This window comes from Chamaea fasciata, unplaced genomic scaffold, assembly GCF_029207755.1.
Source record: "Chamaea fasciata isolate MVZ Bird 193981 ecotype frontalis unplaced genomic scaffold, bChaFas1.0.hap1 SCAF_25, whole genome shotgun sequence".
Classification (NCBI taxonomy): Eukaryota; Metazoa; Chordata; class Aves; order Passeriformes; family Sylviidae; genus Chamaea; species Chamaea fasciata.
In genome coordinates, this window is record NW_027094110.1 from 4,631,782 (window position 1) to 4,651,888 (window position 20,107).

Genomic DNA, 20,107 nt, shown 5'->3' on the forward strand with positions numbered 1-20,107 from the left:
TCTTATACAAGCCTTTACTCACTCAGTACTGAGCTGTGCCTAAGCTGGGATTGATGGAGAATCCAATTTAGGAAAACACCCTTTGATGAAGAAAGCATGAAGCAAAGAGGAATTTTTGCACAGACGTTTCCAAGTGTGACGGGCACAACAACACCGGGACCCTCTCTGGGAGGTCTCCTGGGGCACTGCACACCCGTTGGCACGAGAGGGGAGCCCTGATTCAGCCCTGAGCATCCGAGCTGGCTGTGGTTGAGGATTATAAGAGCTGTTTTGATCAGGGGAAAATTTCTGTTTTTAGCACAGGCAGCAATTAAAATAGCTCGTGAATCTCAACGCCTTGGGGAGCTGTCATAAAAGGAGGCAGAAAATCCGTCTTCTGGACTCCTCTGCAGCCAGACATGAGCCTGGAGGCAGCAGAGGAGAAGAGAGCCTGAGGTTCACCTGGTGGAGAAGGACAACCCGAGACCTCGAGCCCGACCTGCTGCCTGCATCCTGAGATGGCTGTGGAGGATCTCCGGGCTTCCAGCACCCCATTCTCGCTCTCCTTTTCGGGCAGTGGTTTCCTGGCCCTGTACCAGGTTGGGGTGGTGCAGTCCCTGCTGGAGTTGGCTCCCGAGCTCCTCAAGTCTGCCTGCAAGGTCTACGGCTCCTCGGCCGGGTCGCTCATCGCCGCCGCCGTCGTGTGTGGTGTCGGCCTCGGTAAGAAACCCCCGGCCCCGAGTCCTCCCGGGAGCTCTTTTTGTTCCACAAACCCAGGGGTGATGCCCCGGGGTGCTGGAGGGGTGGTGGGGCTGCTGGGACTCTCCTCAGCTCTGTAAGGAGGCATTACAGAAAGCCAAGGTGTTGCCACCCTCGGCAGCCAGCGCGGGGCAGTTTTGGGAGGTGTGAGCTGAAAAAGCCGGTTCTTACAGCCTGGAGTGTTCCCTGGCTCGGCTGGTGGGCAGAAATTACAGGGGGAAAGCTGGATGTACCTGTATTCCATTGGCTCCTTTTCCTGCTGCTGCTGGAGGAGCAGATCTCCTGTTCTGAGGTCTGAGGGCTGCTGAGATGTGTCCCAAAGCCAGTCTGTGCAGCCACAAGGGCTGGATTTGCTCATGTAAAGCCCTCTTTTCCCTGTGGATCAGGTTTCCTGGGATGTGTAGCTATGAAGGGACACAAGTGGCTGTCCCACAGGCATCCATAGAGCTGACAGCCTTGTCTGCATGTCACTTTGGCTTATCCCACTCAACCTTCCCAGAACAAGGGGAGATGATGTGTGGTTCCCAGCTCCAGGTGCACCTTTCCCTGTGGCTAAAGCCCAGGGCTTGCCAGCAGAACATTCCCGGAGGAACAGTGGCCTGCTCCAGCTCAGGGCTGGGATTCCTCTTACTGCTGCTAAAGGGGTTTCCTCTGACCCTCTTTCAACGATGTGGAAACAGGCCCCTCTAGCAACAAGATCCTCCGTGTGTAGAATTAATTCAGAGTAGTTAATCCACTTTTAATAATCACATCCTCCCATATTTCCAATTAGTGCCCATGTGTAAACAAGTGTACACAAGACTTAAGGCTCTAAAGCCTGATCCAAGTTCTGCTTCAAGCAATGGGGACATTTAGGAGGGGCAGAACGTTTTAGGGACCAAATAATGATGGAGGAAGCTGGGAGGGAACATACGGTTCCTGAAACTTCTGGTGGATGCTGGAATTGTTCTTCTGCAGCTAAAAATAATTCAAAACATTGGCAAATATGTTTAGACAAGGCAGAAAGGAACATTTCTGCCCACATGGGGATGAACTCCTCCACAAATAAGCAAGGGCCCCAAAATTTCTGATTCCTCCTGCTGTTGTAATGGATGAAGCTGGGGCTGTCCAGATGTAAAAATACGTCTGGCAACTGCTCTTGCTGGGGCCACCAGTCCTGAACTGGGCATCTGCTTCCCTGGAGGTGGAAGGCACCATCCACTCAGAGGGGCTGAGACGATCTTGTGCCCAAAATATCTTCCCCAGAGGAATAAAAGAGACTTTGGATAGCGATGACTCTGGTCAGGTTTCTAACAAGGAAAATGAATGTGACACGAGCTCTGTCATTTTCGTAGCGGGGTCGATAGGGGCAAAGGGAAGGTGAGGAGTGTGTTTGGTGCTGCAGTCAGGTGCCCGTGCCCTGCCCCGGGCTGGCTGAGGAGCTCTGAGCTCCCAGAGCCAGGCTGTCCTCTGTGACCCCACCTGTCACCTCGTGGGGACATGCCTGTCACCAAGCTGGTTCAGGCAGGGACAGTCACATTGCTGCCAGGCTCATCCTTCACTCGCTCCGAGGCAAAGCCCCGTCCAGAGCCAAAGCCCGCAAAGCTGGGCTCGGCTCTCGCCTCTTGCCCGGCAGCGTGTGGGCAGTTTTCCCATGTTTTCCCCCATTCCCAGGACACAGAGCAGCCAGACAGTGACCTGGGCGTGCCCCACCTTCCTGCAGGTCCGGCTCTTTCAGCGTCCCCTCTGTGCAAACCCGCCCAGTGTTAATCGTTGCCCGGCGCGGCCTCAGCATCCGCTCAAACACTCACAACCCCTCTTAATGCCTGTGCTGCTCCAGGTGCCTTCGGGACACTCCTGCTAATCCGTCTGTCCGTCCACTCAATCCCAGGAGACCGCACGGAAACCTCTGCCCCTACAGAGCCTTGGCGCTGGGCCGGGCCCGTGGCCTCGTGCTGGTGCGGGGTCCCAGGGAGCCCACCCGGGTGCAAGGACAGCTCTTTGCAGCTTTGGTGCTGGATAAGCTTTCACTGCAAGAGTTTAACCGCCCAGGTGGGATATTCCCCCAGGTGGGATATTCCCTCGTGTCAGCAAAGGCACCAAATTCCCTCCATGGGATCAGGCTGCCTGCAGAGTTTGCTGCACTCCTCTTCGTCCCCATCACTGTGAAACCTTTAAAACCTGGAGTCTCCTGAGCCCTCGGCCGGGGCTCCAGGGCTCTGCTCCTCTAACCCAGCTCCTGGGATGTGCAGACACGTGTCATGGCTATTAACACCTCCCCGGAGGTCGCCTGGGGGAGCTCGGGTGAGCCGGGAATCCCAGCAATGCGGAGGCAGGACACTTGGCTTGCAGGAAAGCCCTGGGCAGAAGAGGTGTCCCTCATGCTCACCTCCCTGTGAAGCCTGGGGATGCCCACATGGAAACTCAGAGGTGGAAGGCAGGAAAGTGCTGTGCAAGTCACATTGTCATGGGTAACTCAGTGTCCCCCTGCCTGGGGCTCTCTGGAGCCTTTCCCTAATCGCAGCTAGGAGAATCTTGAGGCCCCATCTCTGGTGCAGGTGGGATTTCACTAGCGGGGTCACACAAAGATATGATATCCTTTGGGGGCATTATGGGGGTCATGGCCCCCTTTCTGCCCTGCCACAACGTCCCCCACTGATGATACAGCAATATCATCCTGGGGTAACATAGAGGGGCTGCAAGAAGCTTTATTTGTGAGGAGTGTTAAAAATAGGATTTAAAATATAACTATTAGTGCAGCAGGGATATTGACTTTGTCTCCATCATTCCCATGCCTCTGTTTCAGATGACCTAAAGGAGTTCTTCTTCGCACTGGCAACAGAAGTCAGGAAAACCATCCTGGGCCCCCTCTCTCCCAAGTGCAGCCTGCTGGCCAATCTCAAGACTGTCCTGCAGCGGATGCTGCCGGAGGATTCCTACCTGCTGGCCTCGGGGCGGCTGCACATCTCCCTGACACGGGTGGTGGACGGCCAGAACGTCATGGCCTCGGAGTTCAGCTCCAAGGAGGAGCTCATTCAGGTAGGGAGACCTTCCTCTGCTGCTCTGGGAAGGTCTCCACTGACTGCCTGGGATGGACATGGGAGCTGGGGTTGTTTAGCCTGGAGAAAAGGAGACTCAGAGGTGACCTGATCACTCTCTACAACTTTCTGAAGGGTGGTTGTAGTCAGGTGGGGGTTGGTCTCTTTCCCCAGGCAGCAACTGACAGAATGAGAAGACATGGTCCCAAGCTGCACCATGGGGAATATAGGCTGGATATTAGGAAAAAGTTTTTTTATCGAAAGGGTGATAAAGTATTGGAATGGTCTGCCTGGGGAGGTGGTGGAGTCACCATCCCTGGATGTGTTTAAGAAAAGACTGGATGTGGCACTTGGTACCAGGGTTTGTTGAGGCTGGGGTTGGGTTGGACTTGATGATCTTGGAGGTCTCTTCCAACCTAATGATTCTGTGTGACATACCCCAAGTGTCGGTGGCTTTAACTGCACTGTTTTCTACCCGAGATGGGGAGAGTCAGGAGGCTCTGCCAGAGCCGTGGTCCCACCACAACGGGCTCCATGAGCTTGGGGGCAGGGAGGAAGGCTTGAGTTCCAGGATCGGATGGAATAAATCATGCTAAGAAAGCAGCAGGTTTGTTTCCAGCCTCATACAGCTGATGTTGGGGCTCTAATAATGACTTTGCAAAGAATCCTGTCAGTGCTGATGTGACGTCTCAGCTCTCCCCACAGGTCTCTCCTCAGCCACCTGGCAATGGTTTTCCTTGTTGCCTCAGCATTTTCTTGGGAGGAAAGAGCTGAACAAAGCTGCTGCTGAACAACAAGCAGCTCATTAACCAGTAAATTATCTGCTGGGGGAAAAATCCCAGGGTAAAGTCCTAACAGAGCTGACCATGAGGTCCTGGATCCCTTGTCCCAGGGAGACCGTAGATGAAGGAAACTCCATGGACATACTGGAGTTCACCCCATGGTACCTCATCTAGGCAGCCCAGGAGCCCAGGGTGCTCATTCCCAGCTGATGAGATTGGTGGGAAATGGTTGCAAATGCCCCAGCAGTGGCTTTACCACTGACAAATCCCAGCAGGGTGAGGATGCCTTGTGAGGGTGTCTTGGTTTTGTCCAAAAACCTGCAAAGATAGAAATTGGCCCCAAAGATTCAGCTTGCCACCACCAAAGGGCAGTGTTGGACATGGACATGTCGATTTACTACTATTAATTCTGGCAGCTATAAAATTAAAAAACGCAGTGTTGTGCCCTGCTCCGGAGAAGTGTTTCCACTTCAATGAAATCAGATGTTTTCCCTTTCTTGAAGCCTTTCTTGCCACAGTCCCCAGCAAAGTCCAGGTGGCACCAACAGCCTGGTTCCAGATTTTGCCAAGGCTGGATTTTCAGGCACCAAGTCAACAGCTTTTGTCCAGAAGCCCTTTGACAGGAACACTGACTTCTGCAATCCCTCTCCTCCCCAGGCTCTCCTCTGCAGCTGCTTTCTTCCAATTTACTGTGGATTCATCCCTCCATCCTACCGAGGAGTGGTGAGTGATATTTCCACTACAACACACGCTCCCAGCAGGGTGTTCTTGGGTTTGAACTTTACATTCCTCTGACCAGGGAGGGATAGGTGTGTCCAGGCTTTTCCTTTAGTTGATTGAGGATGGTAAAGCCCTTCAGCTCATTCTTCACCTCATCCTAAGATGACAGCTGGGTGGAATTGCCATCTGGCGAGCCCTCTCCTGCCTTGCCCATGGACAGCGTGTGGATGATCTTGTTGATGTCTGAGTGAGATAAGAGGACGCCCACAGTGGGGCCTTGAGACACAAGCCAGCTATCCCGGGCAGGGCCTGTCTGCAGTGCAGGTTCATCCCTTGGCTCAGGCGCTGACTTGCACTGCTGAGACATCGAGAGCTCGTGGGAGGATCCTCCCCCAGCCCTGAGCATTTCCATGCTCTGCTTGTCTGAGGGAAGGGAAGGAGGAGCTCAGTGTTTTCCAGTGCATCCACCTCCAGGGTTAGGGCAGCCTCAGCTTTTCTGGGCAACTTGTGCAGGGTCGCACCACCCTCACAGGGAGGGATTTCTTCCCAGTATCCCACCTAAACCTAATGGCAGTGGGAAGCCATTGTCCCTTGTCCTGCCACTCCATCCATTGTCCAAAGTCCCTCTTCAACTCTCGTGGAGCCCCTTCAGGCACTGGAAGAGTTTCTAAGGTCCCTGGAAGTGTCCAAGGCCAGGCTGCACATGGCTTGCAGCAACCTGGCATAGTGGAAGGTGTCCCTGCCCATGGCAGGACGTGGCACTGGATGAGCTTTAAGGTCCCTTCCCAACCCAACCCATCCCCAGGTCTGTGATTGCTCTGTGAGGCCCCTCTGCAATGTTATTTCATCAACATTTAATTCCATCAGCGGCAACTTCCAATCCCACTGAGGTGGGTGATAAATCCAAATTCCTTTTGGAATCGAGCAACTGACGTTTTCCTTGCCCAGTGAGTAATCCCCCATGAGTCTGCAGGCAATTATTAAAGGTAGGGGACTTACTGCTCGAGCTCAGGACTTGAAAGTTATACAACACCGTGCATTCGGTGATGTCTGAATTGGCTCTTGAGTGCCAAAAATTGTTGTACAAAGCTTTGTGAATGAAAATAATTATATTTCCATTTCAATAACTGCTGTGGATTACAGCACCTGGTCGAGGAGCTGGCTGGGTGCTGCAGGCAGGGCAGGGGAAGGAGCTGGTAAAGGGATAAAGAGCACAGGTGGGACAACACGCTGTTGGAAGTGGGAAGGGAGGACAAGCTGGGACGGGCTCACGACAGGAGTGTCACTAGTGCAGCTGCTGGCTCCCAACTCAGTGACAATCAAAGGTCCCCAAAGCCAACCCTCGCTCTGCTGCTCCCCCAGCGCTACGTGGACGGAGGTTTCACGGGCCTGCAGCCCGTGTCCAGCCTGGAGGAGCCCGTGATCACCGTGTCCCCGTTCACCGGAGAGCTGGACATCTGCCCCCGCGACTGCCCCGCCATCTTCTTCTGCTTCCAGATCTTCAATGGCAGCATCCAGATCTCCATAGAGAACCTGTGCAGGATCAGCTACGCTCTCTTTCCACCCAGCACCATGGTGAGCCCGCCAGCACTCCTCCCAGCTTAGCTGTGGTGAAAGATTAATGCTGCTCCTGCCTTCTCCAGATTTAAGGCTCAGCTCAATCTTTGCTGTTAATTAATGGGATTTCAAAGGGAGGGGGCAGCACCCCCTGTTTTTGCAGTACATTTTGGGGAAGGGACACTGTTGTTGGGTGGCCAGCCTGGGATGAGGTCCACAACAAAGGACCTGACAAAACCAGGTGATCCCTAAGGATCCAACCCAGACCATTCTGTGTTTCTCTGACTGGTGCGGTGGTGGTTGGAAACCAACCAGTGCTTGCTGCCTTCCCAAATGGGCTATCCCAACCCTCCACAGTCAAACAGCTTTGGATAGATCCCGTAGTACCGGAGTCAGGGCTCCTTAGTGATCTCAAGTGTTTCTCCTTGCAGGTCTTGAACGACATTTTCTCCCAGGGGTACCAGGACACTGCCCTTTTCCTGTACAGGAACAGTAAGTGGCACCCCAGGACCCGAGGGGCACCTCGGTGTGACACAGACAAACATCATCCCTGTCTCTCTGTGTCTCCCAGATGCCTTTGGCTTTAACTACTTCGATGGCAATTTCCGCTTCGGCAGCACCTGCGGGAAGAATGACTCTGGAAAACCCAATGGGACACATCCCGGCCTGTACAAAAGGGTCCCTCAGTGCCTGACCCCTTACTTCCTGCCAGGTAGAGGATTTGGGGGTGGTCAGCTTGGGTTTAGGGCTGGTGCAGCCTTCAGGAGCAGCAGTGTTATATTTAGGACATTGTTGAGTTGTTTATTAAAGTGAATATTTCTGTTGCAAAGAGACTTTGTAAGAGTGGCTCCAGCTGGACTCTGGCCTGGGCTTCAGTGCCTACTTGAGCTGGAGGAGTTATTGCATTTATTTCATTGTTTGTAATTACTGGCCTTTATTTCCTTCTGTGCTGTCATTCCTGGTGCAGGCTTGTGGAGGAAGGAGCAGGTGAATGGACTGCAGGACCCACTGGCAAAGGTCCTGCTGCAGCCGTACAGGCTCCCAGCCTTATTCAGGAAGGGGTAAGGACTTCCCAACAGGGGCCTTAGGGAATGACACACACACACCAGGGGCTGTGCCTTTGGCAGTGGCGGGGCAGCTGAAGGGACACATGGAGGGATTTGGTGTTCCCTTGGATCCAAGGGAGAGCGGGTGAGGCTGGAGGGAATGCCACAGGGTCTCTTGGTTATGGAAAAGATTATTACAGTGTGCATTCGCCATCAACACCCTCCCCTTTTGCTGCCTTTAGCCATCATTAAACTCAGCCCGTGTACTTTGCTATTGCAGGGTGAAGAAGGTGTGGGGGCTGCTGGAAGGTGTCAGCTCCCTGGTACAACGACTCCACAAGCTCCTCCAAACCTTGGTGCCTGGTTTGCTTAAGACAGCCGTGGACAGGAGGAGGTGAGGGCCTGGGGGCTGCAGACCCTCAGCATAAAGAGAGCAGGGGGCAGAGCAGGGAAACCTTTGGGAACCTTGTCCACTGGGTCACTGATGCTGAGTGTGGCTAAAAACTCTAAATCTGGAGTAACCCACATTAAAAGTAGCTGGTTTTTTATCCCTGTGATATTATTTTGATATCTCAAAGAAGCTACAAATCAGCTTAGTGCCACCTTCCTACTGCAATACATTCGTGTTCCAGATATTTATCTGCTGGGCTCTGTCCTGGCAGGACACCAGGCACATTCACCAAGATCCTGAGAGATGTTCTGGCACTAAGCTCTCAGGGATTTAAGGCATATCCCATCAAAATCTGCTTGTGAGTTCCCACCTGTGCAGCTGCCCAAGAGACTCGAAATGATTTCGCCCTGAGGCAGCTGCAAACTCCTCAGCTGTGAGAAAGCCCTTTGGAGTCAAACATTCCTGGGGCTGCTCACCCCTGTCAGTACCTCAACCCTGCCTCAGCTCTCACCTTGTTCCCAGAGGTGATTGGATTGTCCCATGGGGGGCCTGGGCGTCTCCAGCGCTGCCTCAATGTGGTGGGCAACACCGGCACACACCATCACAGCTGCTGGTTCTCGAGGGAATTTTGGGGGTGTATTTGTTTTCCTTCGGAACCTGTCTGGTTCTGCCTGCAGTGCTGCCAGTGCAGTGCCCCTGCTCAGGCCTCTCGTGTTTTTCGACAGTGGCAGAGGCAAAGCTCCGGTGCTGCTCCTGGACCCAGCCCAGGCTGCAGGGGCCACGGGGCAGCTTCACCTGCAGACCTCACAGCCCAGCCCTGTCCCTGCCCTCTCCATCTCCTCCCCACCAGCAGCATCCAGCCCGGCTTTAATGCAGATTCCAGGGCGGGCAGTTGCCAGGAAATGCTGTGTTTTAAGTGTTTTCCTCCCACTCAAAAACTTCCAGAGGCGTTCCTTAGAGAGAGAGAGAGAGAAGCCTTAGGGAGCATCATAGTTGGCAGGAACTTATTTTTCTTTAGTTCCCTGAAGTTTTTTTACCAATTATCAATTGTTGAACTTCACACCTCCCCATAACCCTTCTTCTCCTGCCTGTGGAAGTGGGAGTGCATTTGGATCCCCCTGGAACTTGCAGCTGAGAAGAAGGATGGAGAAAACTAAAGATTAAATTCCCCCTATTTCCAAGTCCTGCAGGCTGCATCTCCTGACATTTCACAAACACATGAGCTCTTCTCCTGCAATTGCCTGTAACTCACAGCCACACACAGAGCATGGCCCAGGCAAATACCTCCTGTGTCACTGGTCTGCACACAGCATTAATTGGTAGCGCTCTTAATTATCCCAAATCCATGCTGCCTATCAGAGGCTGTGCGTTGGCTTTGCCCCAGCTGTGTCTCCCCTGTTTGTTGGTTCCCTACAGGCAACAAATGGATCCCAACAGCAGCAGCTGTTTATTAGAGTAAATAGCCTGTTTAATTGCACAAAGGAAAATGGAACAGAGGGAAGTTTCATCCAAAGGCCCGTGGAGACTGCAGGAATGGATGTGGGGAGCAGCTGAAGGGAGCGTTGATGCAAGCAGGCTCAAAGTTAACCAGGAGTGCTGTGTGAAAGAACAGTATCCCGTGTTCTGCCATGTTTGGTTGAAATCAGTGACCTGGGAATAGTTTCTCTGGAATGAGTTTGCTAAAAGAAACCTGGATGCTTATTCCATAGAATCATGAAATGGTTTGGGTTAAAAGGGATCTTAAAGATCACCTAGATCCATCCCATGCCACAGGCAGGGATAGCTTCCCCTATCCCAGGTTACTCCAAGCCCCATCCAACCTGGCCTTAGACACTTCCAGGGATCCAGGGGCAGCCACAGCTTCTCTGGGCACCCTGTGCCAGGGCGTCCCCACCCTCACGGAGAAGAATTCCTTCCCAATATTCCATCTAACCCTGTCCTCTGGCGGTGGGAACCCCTTGAGCCTTCTTGTGTCCCTCTCCAGCTTCCCTGGAGCCCCTTGAGATCCTTGCAGGGGCTGGGAGGTCTCCACACAACCTTCTCTTCTCCTGGCTGAACAGCCCCAACTTTCTCAGCCTGTCTCCATAGGGAAGGTGCTCCAGTCCCCTTAGAACTTTCTGGCCCATTATGATGCATCCCATTTGCATTGGATCCTGTCTCCTCCTGTCTTCCATGCATCCTGCACTGATGGATTTATGCCTCTCAAGCACTGCAGCCAAAGCCAGGCTGCTCCAATCCAGCTGTTCCTGCCACAGGGCAAAGTGGAAGGCTGGGAGACAGCCAGCCCTCCCCAGGCAGGGACAATCAGCCCAGCATTTGCTTTTGCACCTCTGCTCCCTCCCACTTATCCCACAGCTCCTTCCCCAGGCTGCTGCAAGCACCATCCCCACCTCCAGGCACGATATTACCAATTCAGTCAGCCTGAGGAAGGTACCCTGTTCAAATGGGCATGAAAATCCCCCCCAGAAAAGCCTCATCTAGGAATTGGACTTCCAAATCCACTAAATGCATCTGCAAACCTCAGCCACAGACAGGAGCACAGTTTGAACTGCCCAGTGTATCCCACCTACTCCATGTGGCGCTTGATCATAAACAATGAGTAAAAACTCTGAGAACTTTAACAAAAATCCGTCTGCAAGGAACCCCCAAACTAACACAGTTTCAGCACAGCACCCTCCTGCTCCAAACCTGCAGGAATGAGCAAGAAATAAGTATTTAAGGATTCAGCATTCAGTATTCAGCTGGGTTTTGCTTTATTAATCCCTCATCTTTTCAAGCAAGCAGAGCTGGTGCTGTCTCCTCTTGGAGACAGGAGCTTGGAGCCAATGGCAACGGAGGCTTTGCCAGAGGGAATGGAGAGAGGCAGAGTTTGGCATTGATTGGAATCGTCTTGTGCAGGAGCTTGTTTCACCCCAAGGAAGCAAAGTGGGCACCCCAGCTGCTCCCAGTCGGGATGGAAGCAGCCTGGAATGCCTCCTCTAGGAGACATGGGAATCATGTGGGGGCTGTGGCCCCGCCTGTGCTGTGACATTGCTGGCACAGTCCACGTGCTCCTCGGGGCAGGTCAGGCTCAGCCTTCAGGCTGCTTCCAAGTTGCTCCTTGCCTCTTTAAAGCATAAAGTGGGGCCAAAGGCAGCAGCGGCGTCAGAAACGCTCTTCTGTGGCCGAGCTGGCCCTAAAGGGAAGAAAACCACCTTGGTCAGTGTGACAGACACCTCTGGCAGTTCCTGTGGGACAAACTGGATTCAAATGCCTGGTCAGAGCTGCTTCCCTTCCTCCTGTTGTCCAAAGGGCAGCAGGTTTTGGTATCCACAAAATATTACCCTTGTAGCCCTGTCCTGTTGCTTGTCTCATTTTGCTTTGAACTCAGCAGAAATGTGAAGCCTGAGGTGGATGGGATGAGAGTCTGGAGAGAACCCAAGAGAGCAGAGCTCCCTCTGGAGCTGGATCCCACTGCAGGTCTAGAGGGAAGAGTCTGATCCATGGAACTGAGCCCAACAAAGCCAAGCACGTGCCCAGTCCTGCCTGTGGCTCTGGCTGTTGGCTGCAGGTGCGTTATGCCAGACTCTGTTTCCAGTCTGGCTACTAAGGAGGGTGCAGTTCCTTGTGCAATTGTGTCCTGCTGGGCACATGGATAAGAGGCAAGTCCTTGTGGATAACCTGCTAATGCAGCCCGAGCCTGGTGGGACTGCAGGCTCCAGACACTTGTCCTCAGGAAATGTCGCTTGTTCAAGAAATCAGGTGCAAGTTGTTGACAAGTTTATCCCCCTGCTGCTTTGGCAGCATCAATGATATTCTAGCATTGCACAGACAGACAGGGAAAGAGCCTTTTCCTGGCCTTCATCAGTAGGGCTTCTCCTTCCCAGAACCAGAAAATCTGATGTGCTTCTGCTCTGGAGATTGAGAGCCTGGACTCACCCCTTGCTTGCTCTCTGGCCTTACAAATGAGGCTTGATTCCTCCCACAGGAGCAATTTGTCACCTGAGGCTGGTCAAAAATGTTGCAGCCCAGCTGCAAACCAGAGATTCCTGAGAGCCCAGGGCTGCCCAACATCCAAAGAAACCTCATTCCCACCTTGTTGCTTCCAAAAGCTCCACATAGCTCAGACTGAAGGAGCCGTTTAAAAAAGCAGCCAGGGGAGCAACTTCTACAGCCTAACACTGTCCTGCATTTCTTAGTGGGTCTAGAACTGGTTTGTTTTCAAAGGAAGTCTCTTCCTTGCTTCCATTTGATGTTTTCCAAGCTTTTCTTTTCAGATCTGGAATGGTGATGGTCCTATTCTTTCCCCTTTGTACTCCTCAGTTGTTGTGGGCCTCCTACATATAGCAGATTGTGTCATTTTCCACTTTTCATTTAATTTATGTGGCTACATTTTAAATAATCATTATGTTGGAAAGGCTGTGTAGTTTTTCTTAAGCTGGTAAATTCTAAAGTGTTGAAAGATTCAGAAGAAAGAGAAAATAATAAAAAGGAAAGAAAGATTGCATTTCTTCAGATGCTTCTTTGTATTTTTTACTAACAACAAACTGCAAACTGAAATGCTGAGGATTCACTGGTTTTCCATGCAAAACTAAAATGGGGGTGGGAATAAGTTTGCATACGATTCCAGAAAATGGTAAGTTTTGGATTTAAACCTGCCTTGTCTTGCTTTAAAATGATACAGCAAGAGGTTGACCTGCAGCTACAATATCCTTTCCTTGCACTAAGTATTTCTGTGGCTGCAGCCAGAGTTCCTAAGGAGAAGTCTGGATTTGGCTGGCACAGCAAAGGCAGCTTGAACCCTTGAGACAACCTCCATGAAGGGATGTGTGGGCAGAACCTGTTCTTACCTCACAAGGTGAGTGAATGCAGGGCCATGGAAAGAGCTCCTTCTCCACAGAGCCCTTCTGGCTCAGTCACAAATGAAGTCCCCAGTGCTCACCCAAATTGAGGGTGAGGGCTCAGTGTGAGGCCTCACTCGTAACCCCTGACCTGAGAGGGAACTTTCTCCCATTCCTGATGTTCCCACATGTCCCAGAAGCTCTCTGGGCACTAACAGCCCTGACAGGGCAAGTGTCACTTGAAAAGGGATAGGGTAAAGGAAGTGCTGGTTCTTTACCTTCCTGGGGGTGGAGAAGGTGGTGTGGGGCTTCTTATTCTTCTTCATGCGCTGCCTGGCTGATCCCTGGATTCTCTTTGGTGTCATCCTCATGATCCGTGGCTCTGGAGTGAAGAACCCTCCGTTGTGGCTTCACGTGCAGGCTCTCCTCCTCTTCCTGATTCGATTCACCGGCAAAGGAAAGGGTGAAGCCCTCAAAGTAATTCACCTGGAAATCCCCTGGTGGGAAGAGATTCCAGCTCTCACTGCTTGTTGCTCAACTGCCAGGTCTGCAGCAGCGTGAGGCATGACCTGGGCCGGCTGGGAATCAGGGATACTGATGACCCCAGGGCTCAGGGATCACCAGACATTGCTGCTCTGTGCAGCAGGGGCTTATCAATCCCCACACAGGGCACCTGAGCCTGTGCTTCTGCCTAGAGATCCTGGGACTTGTGTTCCCTGGGAAAAAACTCTGTCATGCATTCCCAGTGTGGCAGAGAACAGGGGAGTGTGGCTCCAGGGGCAGCTTCAGGAGAGGCAGGACTCAAGGAATCCTGGAAGTGCCAGGAATACAGGCATTTCTCTGCCCCAGTCACTCGGGGGAGCATCTCTTACCTTGTGTCAGCGACCCAATGACAATATAAGGGAAGTCCCCGACCTAGCTGTCCCCACTCCCAGTCACTTACTCAGTCTTTTTAGGAAGGAGACGGTGTCCTGGTAGCCCTGGATATAAAGGTGTTCCAAGACCTGCAGGGGGAGGTGGCAGTGAGGGCAGCTGGGCTGCTGCGGGGGGCTCATGGCTCTGGCTCCCGGGAGGAGCTGCTCACCTGACGTGAGGGTGGCTGAAAAATGAACACTAAGCGGCAGATGTTAATTTTTGAGATCTGTAAGATACAATCAGAGAGCTGGAAGGTCAGGAAGGCAGCTGGGCCATCCTTGGGGCAGATGTCGTATTCGCCGGCGAAGGCCGAGATGGTGATGGTGGTGCGGGACACGAAGTCGGCTCTCCACATGGCCAGCTCCCCGTCCACGTAGCGCTGGGAGACAAAACAGGGAGCCCTGAGCCTTCCCCTCGCCAGAGAGAGCAGTGCTGCTCACACGGGCAAATGTGGCCTCGCTCCCCAGCCAGGCCCACGCCAGGCTGAGCTGCTGGGCCTCCAGAGATCCCCTTCCAGGGAACAGCCGCACCCGCTGCTCCCCTGCTCCACGTCCGCACCCGGCCTCCTCCCTTCCAGCCAAAACACCGCAATGGAACTGGCAGGAAAGTGCAGCACAAGGGAGCTGAGGCCACCCCAGGGACAGGGGAAGATGGACACTTCTGTGAGAAGCTCAGTCCTGTCTGCAGCGAGGTCAGATTTTGGGGCCCTCTTCTTCCCGCTGCAGACACCGGGGGAACCCAGCCTCCAGCTACACTGGCGGCACACACAGGTGGAAACATCCTTAATGCCACCACTGGAGAAAGGACAGAGGCTGGAGGGGCCCTGGGCCTGAGCTGGGACAGGCTCTCCAGACCACAAAGCTACTCACCACCCCACGGAACGTTGGAGGGGAAAACCCAAAATACACCGGGATGAAGCAGCTGCACAGCACAGCCTGTGGGTGAGACGGGAAGGACAGAGGTGAGAGAAGAGCCACGGGAACTGTTGCCTTGGGAGTGGTGGCTCAGCTGTGAATGCCAAAACAGGGCCTCGCGGCTGGGTTATTGGGCACCGCTGAGTAACGATCCCTGGAGTGTGCAAGGCCAGGTTGGAAGGGGCTTGGAGCAGCCTGGGACAGTGGAAGGTGTCCCTGCCCATGACAGGGCTGGAGCTGGATGAGCTTTAAAGTCCCATCCAAGCCATTCTGTGATTTTGCGCTGTGGGACATGGCCAGGCAGCAAATGTCACCCAGATCCTCCCTCGGACAGTGGCTGTGGCTGCTCCCACCTGAATCAGCTCCTCCTTGGAGTCAAACTCGGACACTGTCACACTTCTCCAGTCGTGCAGGCGGGTGAGGACAATGTGCAGCTTTCCAGACACCAGCTCGTGGGCATTCGGAGGCAGGAATTTCTCTAAGGTGTCCTTTATGAGTCTTTGTATTGTTCCTCCAGGGGCCAGGCCCCAGAAAGTGGGTTTCAGATTACTGAAGACATACTCCATTACCGCATCTGAAGGAAAGCAAAGCAAAGGAAAACCATCATTCTGCATCACTTATGTTGTTATTTATGTACTCTCTGAGCTACACTTCCACCTGCTGCCAAATTTTATCCTGCTGCCAAATGCTCCTTTACAGCCATTGTTTTCATAAGGGCTGAAGCTCCAAACGTGTTGACCCAACTTTTCCAAGGACTTTCAGTAGTGCAGGAGGCAGAAGTGTTTGGTTTTCTTTCCCCATTGCTCCCCATTTTCTGCACAAGGCATCTTAAAAGTGTTTGGACATATGGGAGAAAATTGACAGGAAGCCTTTGTATAACATTTCCTCCTGTTAGCTCTGCATCTATGCCCTGCTAATGTGATTCTTTCCCCTCATTGTTTTGGGAAGCTACCAACACTCCCAAATGCCTTTTCAGAGAGAGCACCTCTGTTTTGCTTATTAGACGTGATTGCCATTCATTCCAGTTAGTAAGATGCAATGACTATATGTACTCTGTTTTCCCTGTTATGCTTATTTTACCCATGTTTTCCATTCCCCAAGAAGCCATTAAAATGAAAATCTGAGGAATTAACCACAGATAATGAACAAAAAATATTTAGAACTCCAAAATTCCCAGATATTCCATCTCTTTAGTCCCAAAATAAACAGAAATCTGTAGCCCTTACCTACATCACATCCACACAATCCAGCTGTAGCTACAGCTGATCCTGAAGATGATCCATAGATCCTGTATGCAGATTTCACTATGTCAGGAGACAAGTTCCGCAAAGCAGAAAACACTCCAGCTTCGTATGTAATCAAGAAACTACAGCCTCTAAACAGGATAGAGTATGGTCTTCCCTCTTTTCCACTTATTTTCAGCATCTCTGCTAACTCCATGCACCCCAACAATAAGAAAACAGCTGCCCAACAGCTTCAATGTGTTCTCCAGAGCCAGCCAACCCTCAGCTGTGGTCCTCTGTCCAGCCACACGCTCACTGTCTTATAGCCCTCTGAGCCAAAGGACAGGTGAAACAGCAGCAGTGGGCAGAAGTGGATGATGTGATGTCCTAACGCTCCTTACAATAACATTACTGCATTGCAGGGTGCCTGAGGTGAGCAGGGGCAGCCTCAGGCAATGGGGACAGACACATGTCACACTTGGGGGAGCAGCCCAAGGGTCCCAGGTCTGAGTCCTTGACAGAGAAATCTGCTTCCCAAAGTGGTGAACTGCTGCAGAGATTCCCTGGAGTTCCAGCACAAAATTCCAGCCTCTTGGGCAGTAGGAATCTGCAAATATTCCCTGGTACAAAAGAGTCTTGCAAGCTGCTGCTCAAAACTCTCTTGCCCCATTTGCAAGAGGTTGCCAAAGCCCATCACAGGGAGCGGACAAGGTGGCCGGATTACTAAAGAAATGACAACAGGATTTGGGGAAGGTGGTTGGGTTACTAGGGAAATCACAGCCCAAGTTGTTTTCCTTCTTTCACAATTTCAGGGCCTGAGTTTGCTTTCAAAACTGTAAAAATACAGAGTCCAGGCAACAACTCCTGGTTTCACCTGCCTCCTACATGGCTGAGGTTTCTGTAGAGTAACAGGTTGACAGAGAAGGAAAGAAGGGGGCAAAAACTCTGGGAAACACAGGGATCTTTTGGTTATCTACACAGAAATGCAAAGCCTTCCTGGCTTTGCAGCTGGGTGAGACATTGGGAAGCTGCTGGTGGGAAAAGCAGCGCTGAGAGCTGGGCAAGACAGAGGCACGTGGCCAGCACAAACAACAACAACTTGGACACCCCACTTCTGATATACATGGAAATCTGCCCAACATCTTCAGGCAAAATGCTTCCAAAGCCATCAGGAGACGCTTCTCTCCCTCTCGCTGTGTGCTGGGGCAGTGCTGGAGGGATTTGGATGCAGCCCTGATCTCTGTGAGGGGGCTGCAAAACAGCCCTGAGGGTGACGGAGCAGCTGTGCTGGACCTGGCAGGGCTGTGGGCTCCACTAACCCCAAAGCATCAGCCCAGGCTTAATCCAGCCCCAATTCCAGCCGGGAGCAGTGTCTGCCACCACCCAGGAGCCAAGGCCCTGAGCTCCTTGCACACACCTGGCAGATCCCGCTGCTGAGCAGCTAAATAAAACTGAAGACTCGAGGCAGGAGGAAGAAATATATTCCATGACTAATCTAGAGGACAAATGCACTGGAAATAATTTGCCATCTACTCCTTAGTGCAAGGATCCCCTAAGAATTAACTGCAAGGAGAAGAGTCAACTTCAGAAGCAGCTTCTGCTGCAGGAGGGAAGTGGCATTTGGAACCCATGGGTGAGGCACACAAAACTCTTGAGCTTCAGGAAAATCTTTATGCCCACTTCCATGGCTTGGGGAAAACACCAGAGCCGGTCCTGTAGAAGCACCAGCGCTCCCAGTGCTTCAAGGCTTGGGTTCAAGCCCTCCTGCCCTCAGGCAGCAGCACAAGAGGGAATGTGACACGTTACTGCACGGCTTTCCAAATCCAGCTGGAGAAGTCTGGCACTCCAATCCCAAACCAAACCCACGGATCACACCACACAGGTCACGTTTTACTCTTAATTGCACCTCTGTATTACTGAGATAGTTTGTAGATCCCTTTGTTTTATCTTCTTACCCAATCTTGCAGCACCAAGAAGTAAACAGTGTTTCATCATGGAAAAGCAGAGGGAAACCAAGACTGCACCATCTTATTCCCTGCTAGCAGGTAGTGCCACGTCTCCCTGGCTTTCAAAGCCTTGGACTGTCCCTGGTGTCTTCCAAAAGGAGGAAGGAATTAGAACAAATGGAGCTGGGTGCAGTTTGTGTCAGAGTGAGGTACCCCGGGCTCCATAAAGGTGGGGCTTGCAAAGAAGAAGCCCAGGTGATCTGAGTAGGAGTGACCCAGGTGGCATCAACTGTGATTGGGAAATGGTGCTGTGGAAATGCAGGAGCTGTTTCTTGGCCCCTCTCTGCCCTGGCCCAGGCTGGGACACAGGCTGTGCGTGTCCCTCAGTGACGCCCTGTGTTTGAAGTCTGTTGTTTGACCAGGCCAAACACCCTCGTGGCATTTGGCATTTCCCCGTCACCGGGTCAGAAACCACTGCGAGCGCAGGGACCTGCTCATCTGTCCCTCACTTCTTCATCCCAGCTTTGGGGACAAGGCCGAGCTTGGCCGTGGGCAAAGAGACCATCCAGTGTGGGCCACTTTGAAGCTCCATTGGGCAAATGAATCTAAGGAATCTGTGTGCCTGAGAATACAGGGCAATAGCCCAACTAGGATCTTCCTCCTACGGGATTCAAATGAACCAGGAGCCAGCTCAGCTGCTCAGCCAGGACTCAGCAGGGACAGGCTGGCACCTGCCAGGATCTTCTCTCACCTCCCCAAGGTGGAATATTTAACGCTGACCTGACACCAAAGCATTTCCATCAGGGGAATTGCCATTTTTGCAATGGCAAAGCTGTGACCTCGGGGCTGCTCCCTTCTGGGAATGCAGTGTGTTGCTAACCCCCTTACATCTCTGATGTGCAAATCCTTCCAAGACAAGGACTTTGAGGGATTTGTTTCTGTGGGACAATGACTCAGCCCAGAACCCAACGTGCAGCTGTCAGACTTCAGCACTGGCACAGACCTCGACCAACAGTTCCATGGGCAGGGAGGAGCTGGTGCTGTGCGGGCAGGATCCCAGCTGGGAGCTGTGGATGTGCTGCTGCCCTCACAGACCCCCTGCACCAGAAATGCCATCTCCTGCACCTGAGAAAAGCAGGAAAAGCCATGTCCTGGACGTTTTCACACACAGCCACAGCTTTGGTCCCCTTCGACAGTGTCTGGCTGCTCAAAATGCACCTCCCTGGCTGAGGCAGCTTTAGCTGGACAAATTTCAGGGCAAAAGGCATCAGCCAGGAGGGGCTGAGCTCATTCAAGCTGCACACAGAGCCCTCTCCAAAATTCCTGCTCAGCCATACTTGCTGCAGTGCCCAACAGCGATCTCAAAGCCCCAGGACAGTTGAAAAGATCCCTAGAGACCAGGAAGAATTGGGAACCCTGACACTGCTGATGCAAAAGGCACTGGGAAAAAAGGCTGCTGACTGCAAGGTGGTGAAGTGGGGAGGGCTTGTGGACGCCAGGAAAGCAAAGTTCCTGGGAGATTCCCCGCACAGGGGCACAATATCCCTCTGCCAGTCAGCAGGGATTGCCTTGGGCTGTATCCTCTGTATCACAATTCCCCAAAGAAAAGGGTGCTTTGGCTTCACATTTCCATCAGCAGGACTGTGCCAACACCAAAGGATTCACCAGTCCTGCTTCCCCACACACCAGCCTACCCCCAAAGCCTCTTGCTCCCGTGGAAAATTGGAAACACCCTGAGATGCTGCAGGGTCCAAAACAGGGAACCTGACCATTCCCTACAGCAGCGTCATGGGGGCGAAAAAGGATCGAGGGGGAGAAAGACACCAATGCAGAAAGCCAGAAGAGCAGTTCTACTTTGGGTTGCAATCTTCTCATGTAAGAAGAGTCTAATCTTCAGCAAAACCCACTTTATTTCTCTCCTTCTTGAAAGCTGAGTTTTATTATTTGTGTCTGAACAGCTCGTGATTAATCAAGGAATTTCCATGGCACCTCCCCAGTTTAGTGCACCCTGGACCTTGCCTCCCTAATTGGTATTTCT

General features: G+C 52.4%; 1 protein-coding gene and 1 long non-coding RNA gene across 2 annotated transcripts; one reads left to right on the forward strand and one right to left on the reverse strand.

Moving 5' to 3' along the window:
* Window positions 1–497: 497 nt before the first annotated feature.
* Window positions 498–8,615, forward strand: PNPLA1 (patatin like phospholipase domain containing 1). The gene is made up of 8 exons (XM_066204131.1): window positions 498–699; window positions 3,524–3,756; window positions 5,195–5,260; window positions 6,620–6,832; window positions 7,246–7,306; window positions 7,386–7,526; window positions 7,782–7,875; window positions 8,141–8,615. Exons 1-8 carry the CDS (start codon window positions 498–500, stop codon window positions 8,256–8,258), a joined length of 1,128 nt encoding a protein of 375 aa, XP_066060228.1. The 3' UTR covers window positions 8,259–8,615.
* A 263-nt stretch (window positions 8,616–8,878) lies between these two features.
* On the reverse strand, window positions 8,879–9,549 carry LOC136301225 (uncharacterized). The gene is made up of 3 exons (XR_010723815.1): window positions 9,504–9,549; window positions 9,289–9,382; window positions 8,879–9,204 (listed from the first exon to the last, which is right to left on the reverse strand). It is a non-coding gene; the product is annotated as an uncharacterized lncRNA (long non-coding RNA).
* Between the last annotated feature and the right edge of the window lie 10,558 nt (window positions 9,550–20,107).

Excerpts from the sequence above, each read along its gene's own strand:
- PNPLA1 (XM_066204131.1), top strand. The coding sequence starts at position 498 with ATGGCTGTGGAGGATCTCCGGGCTTCCAGCACCCCATTCTCGCTCTCC. Across the intron at positions 3,757-5,194 it reads CCAAGGAGGAGCTCATTCAG|GCTCTCCTCTGCAGCTGCTT; the intron begins GTAGGGAGACCT and ends TCTCCTCCCCAG. Across the intron at positions 7,527-7,781 it reads GACCCCTTACTTCCTGCCAG|GCTTGTGGAGGAAGGAGCAG; the intron begins GTAGAGGATTTG and ends TTCCTGGTGCAG.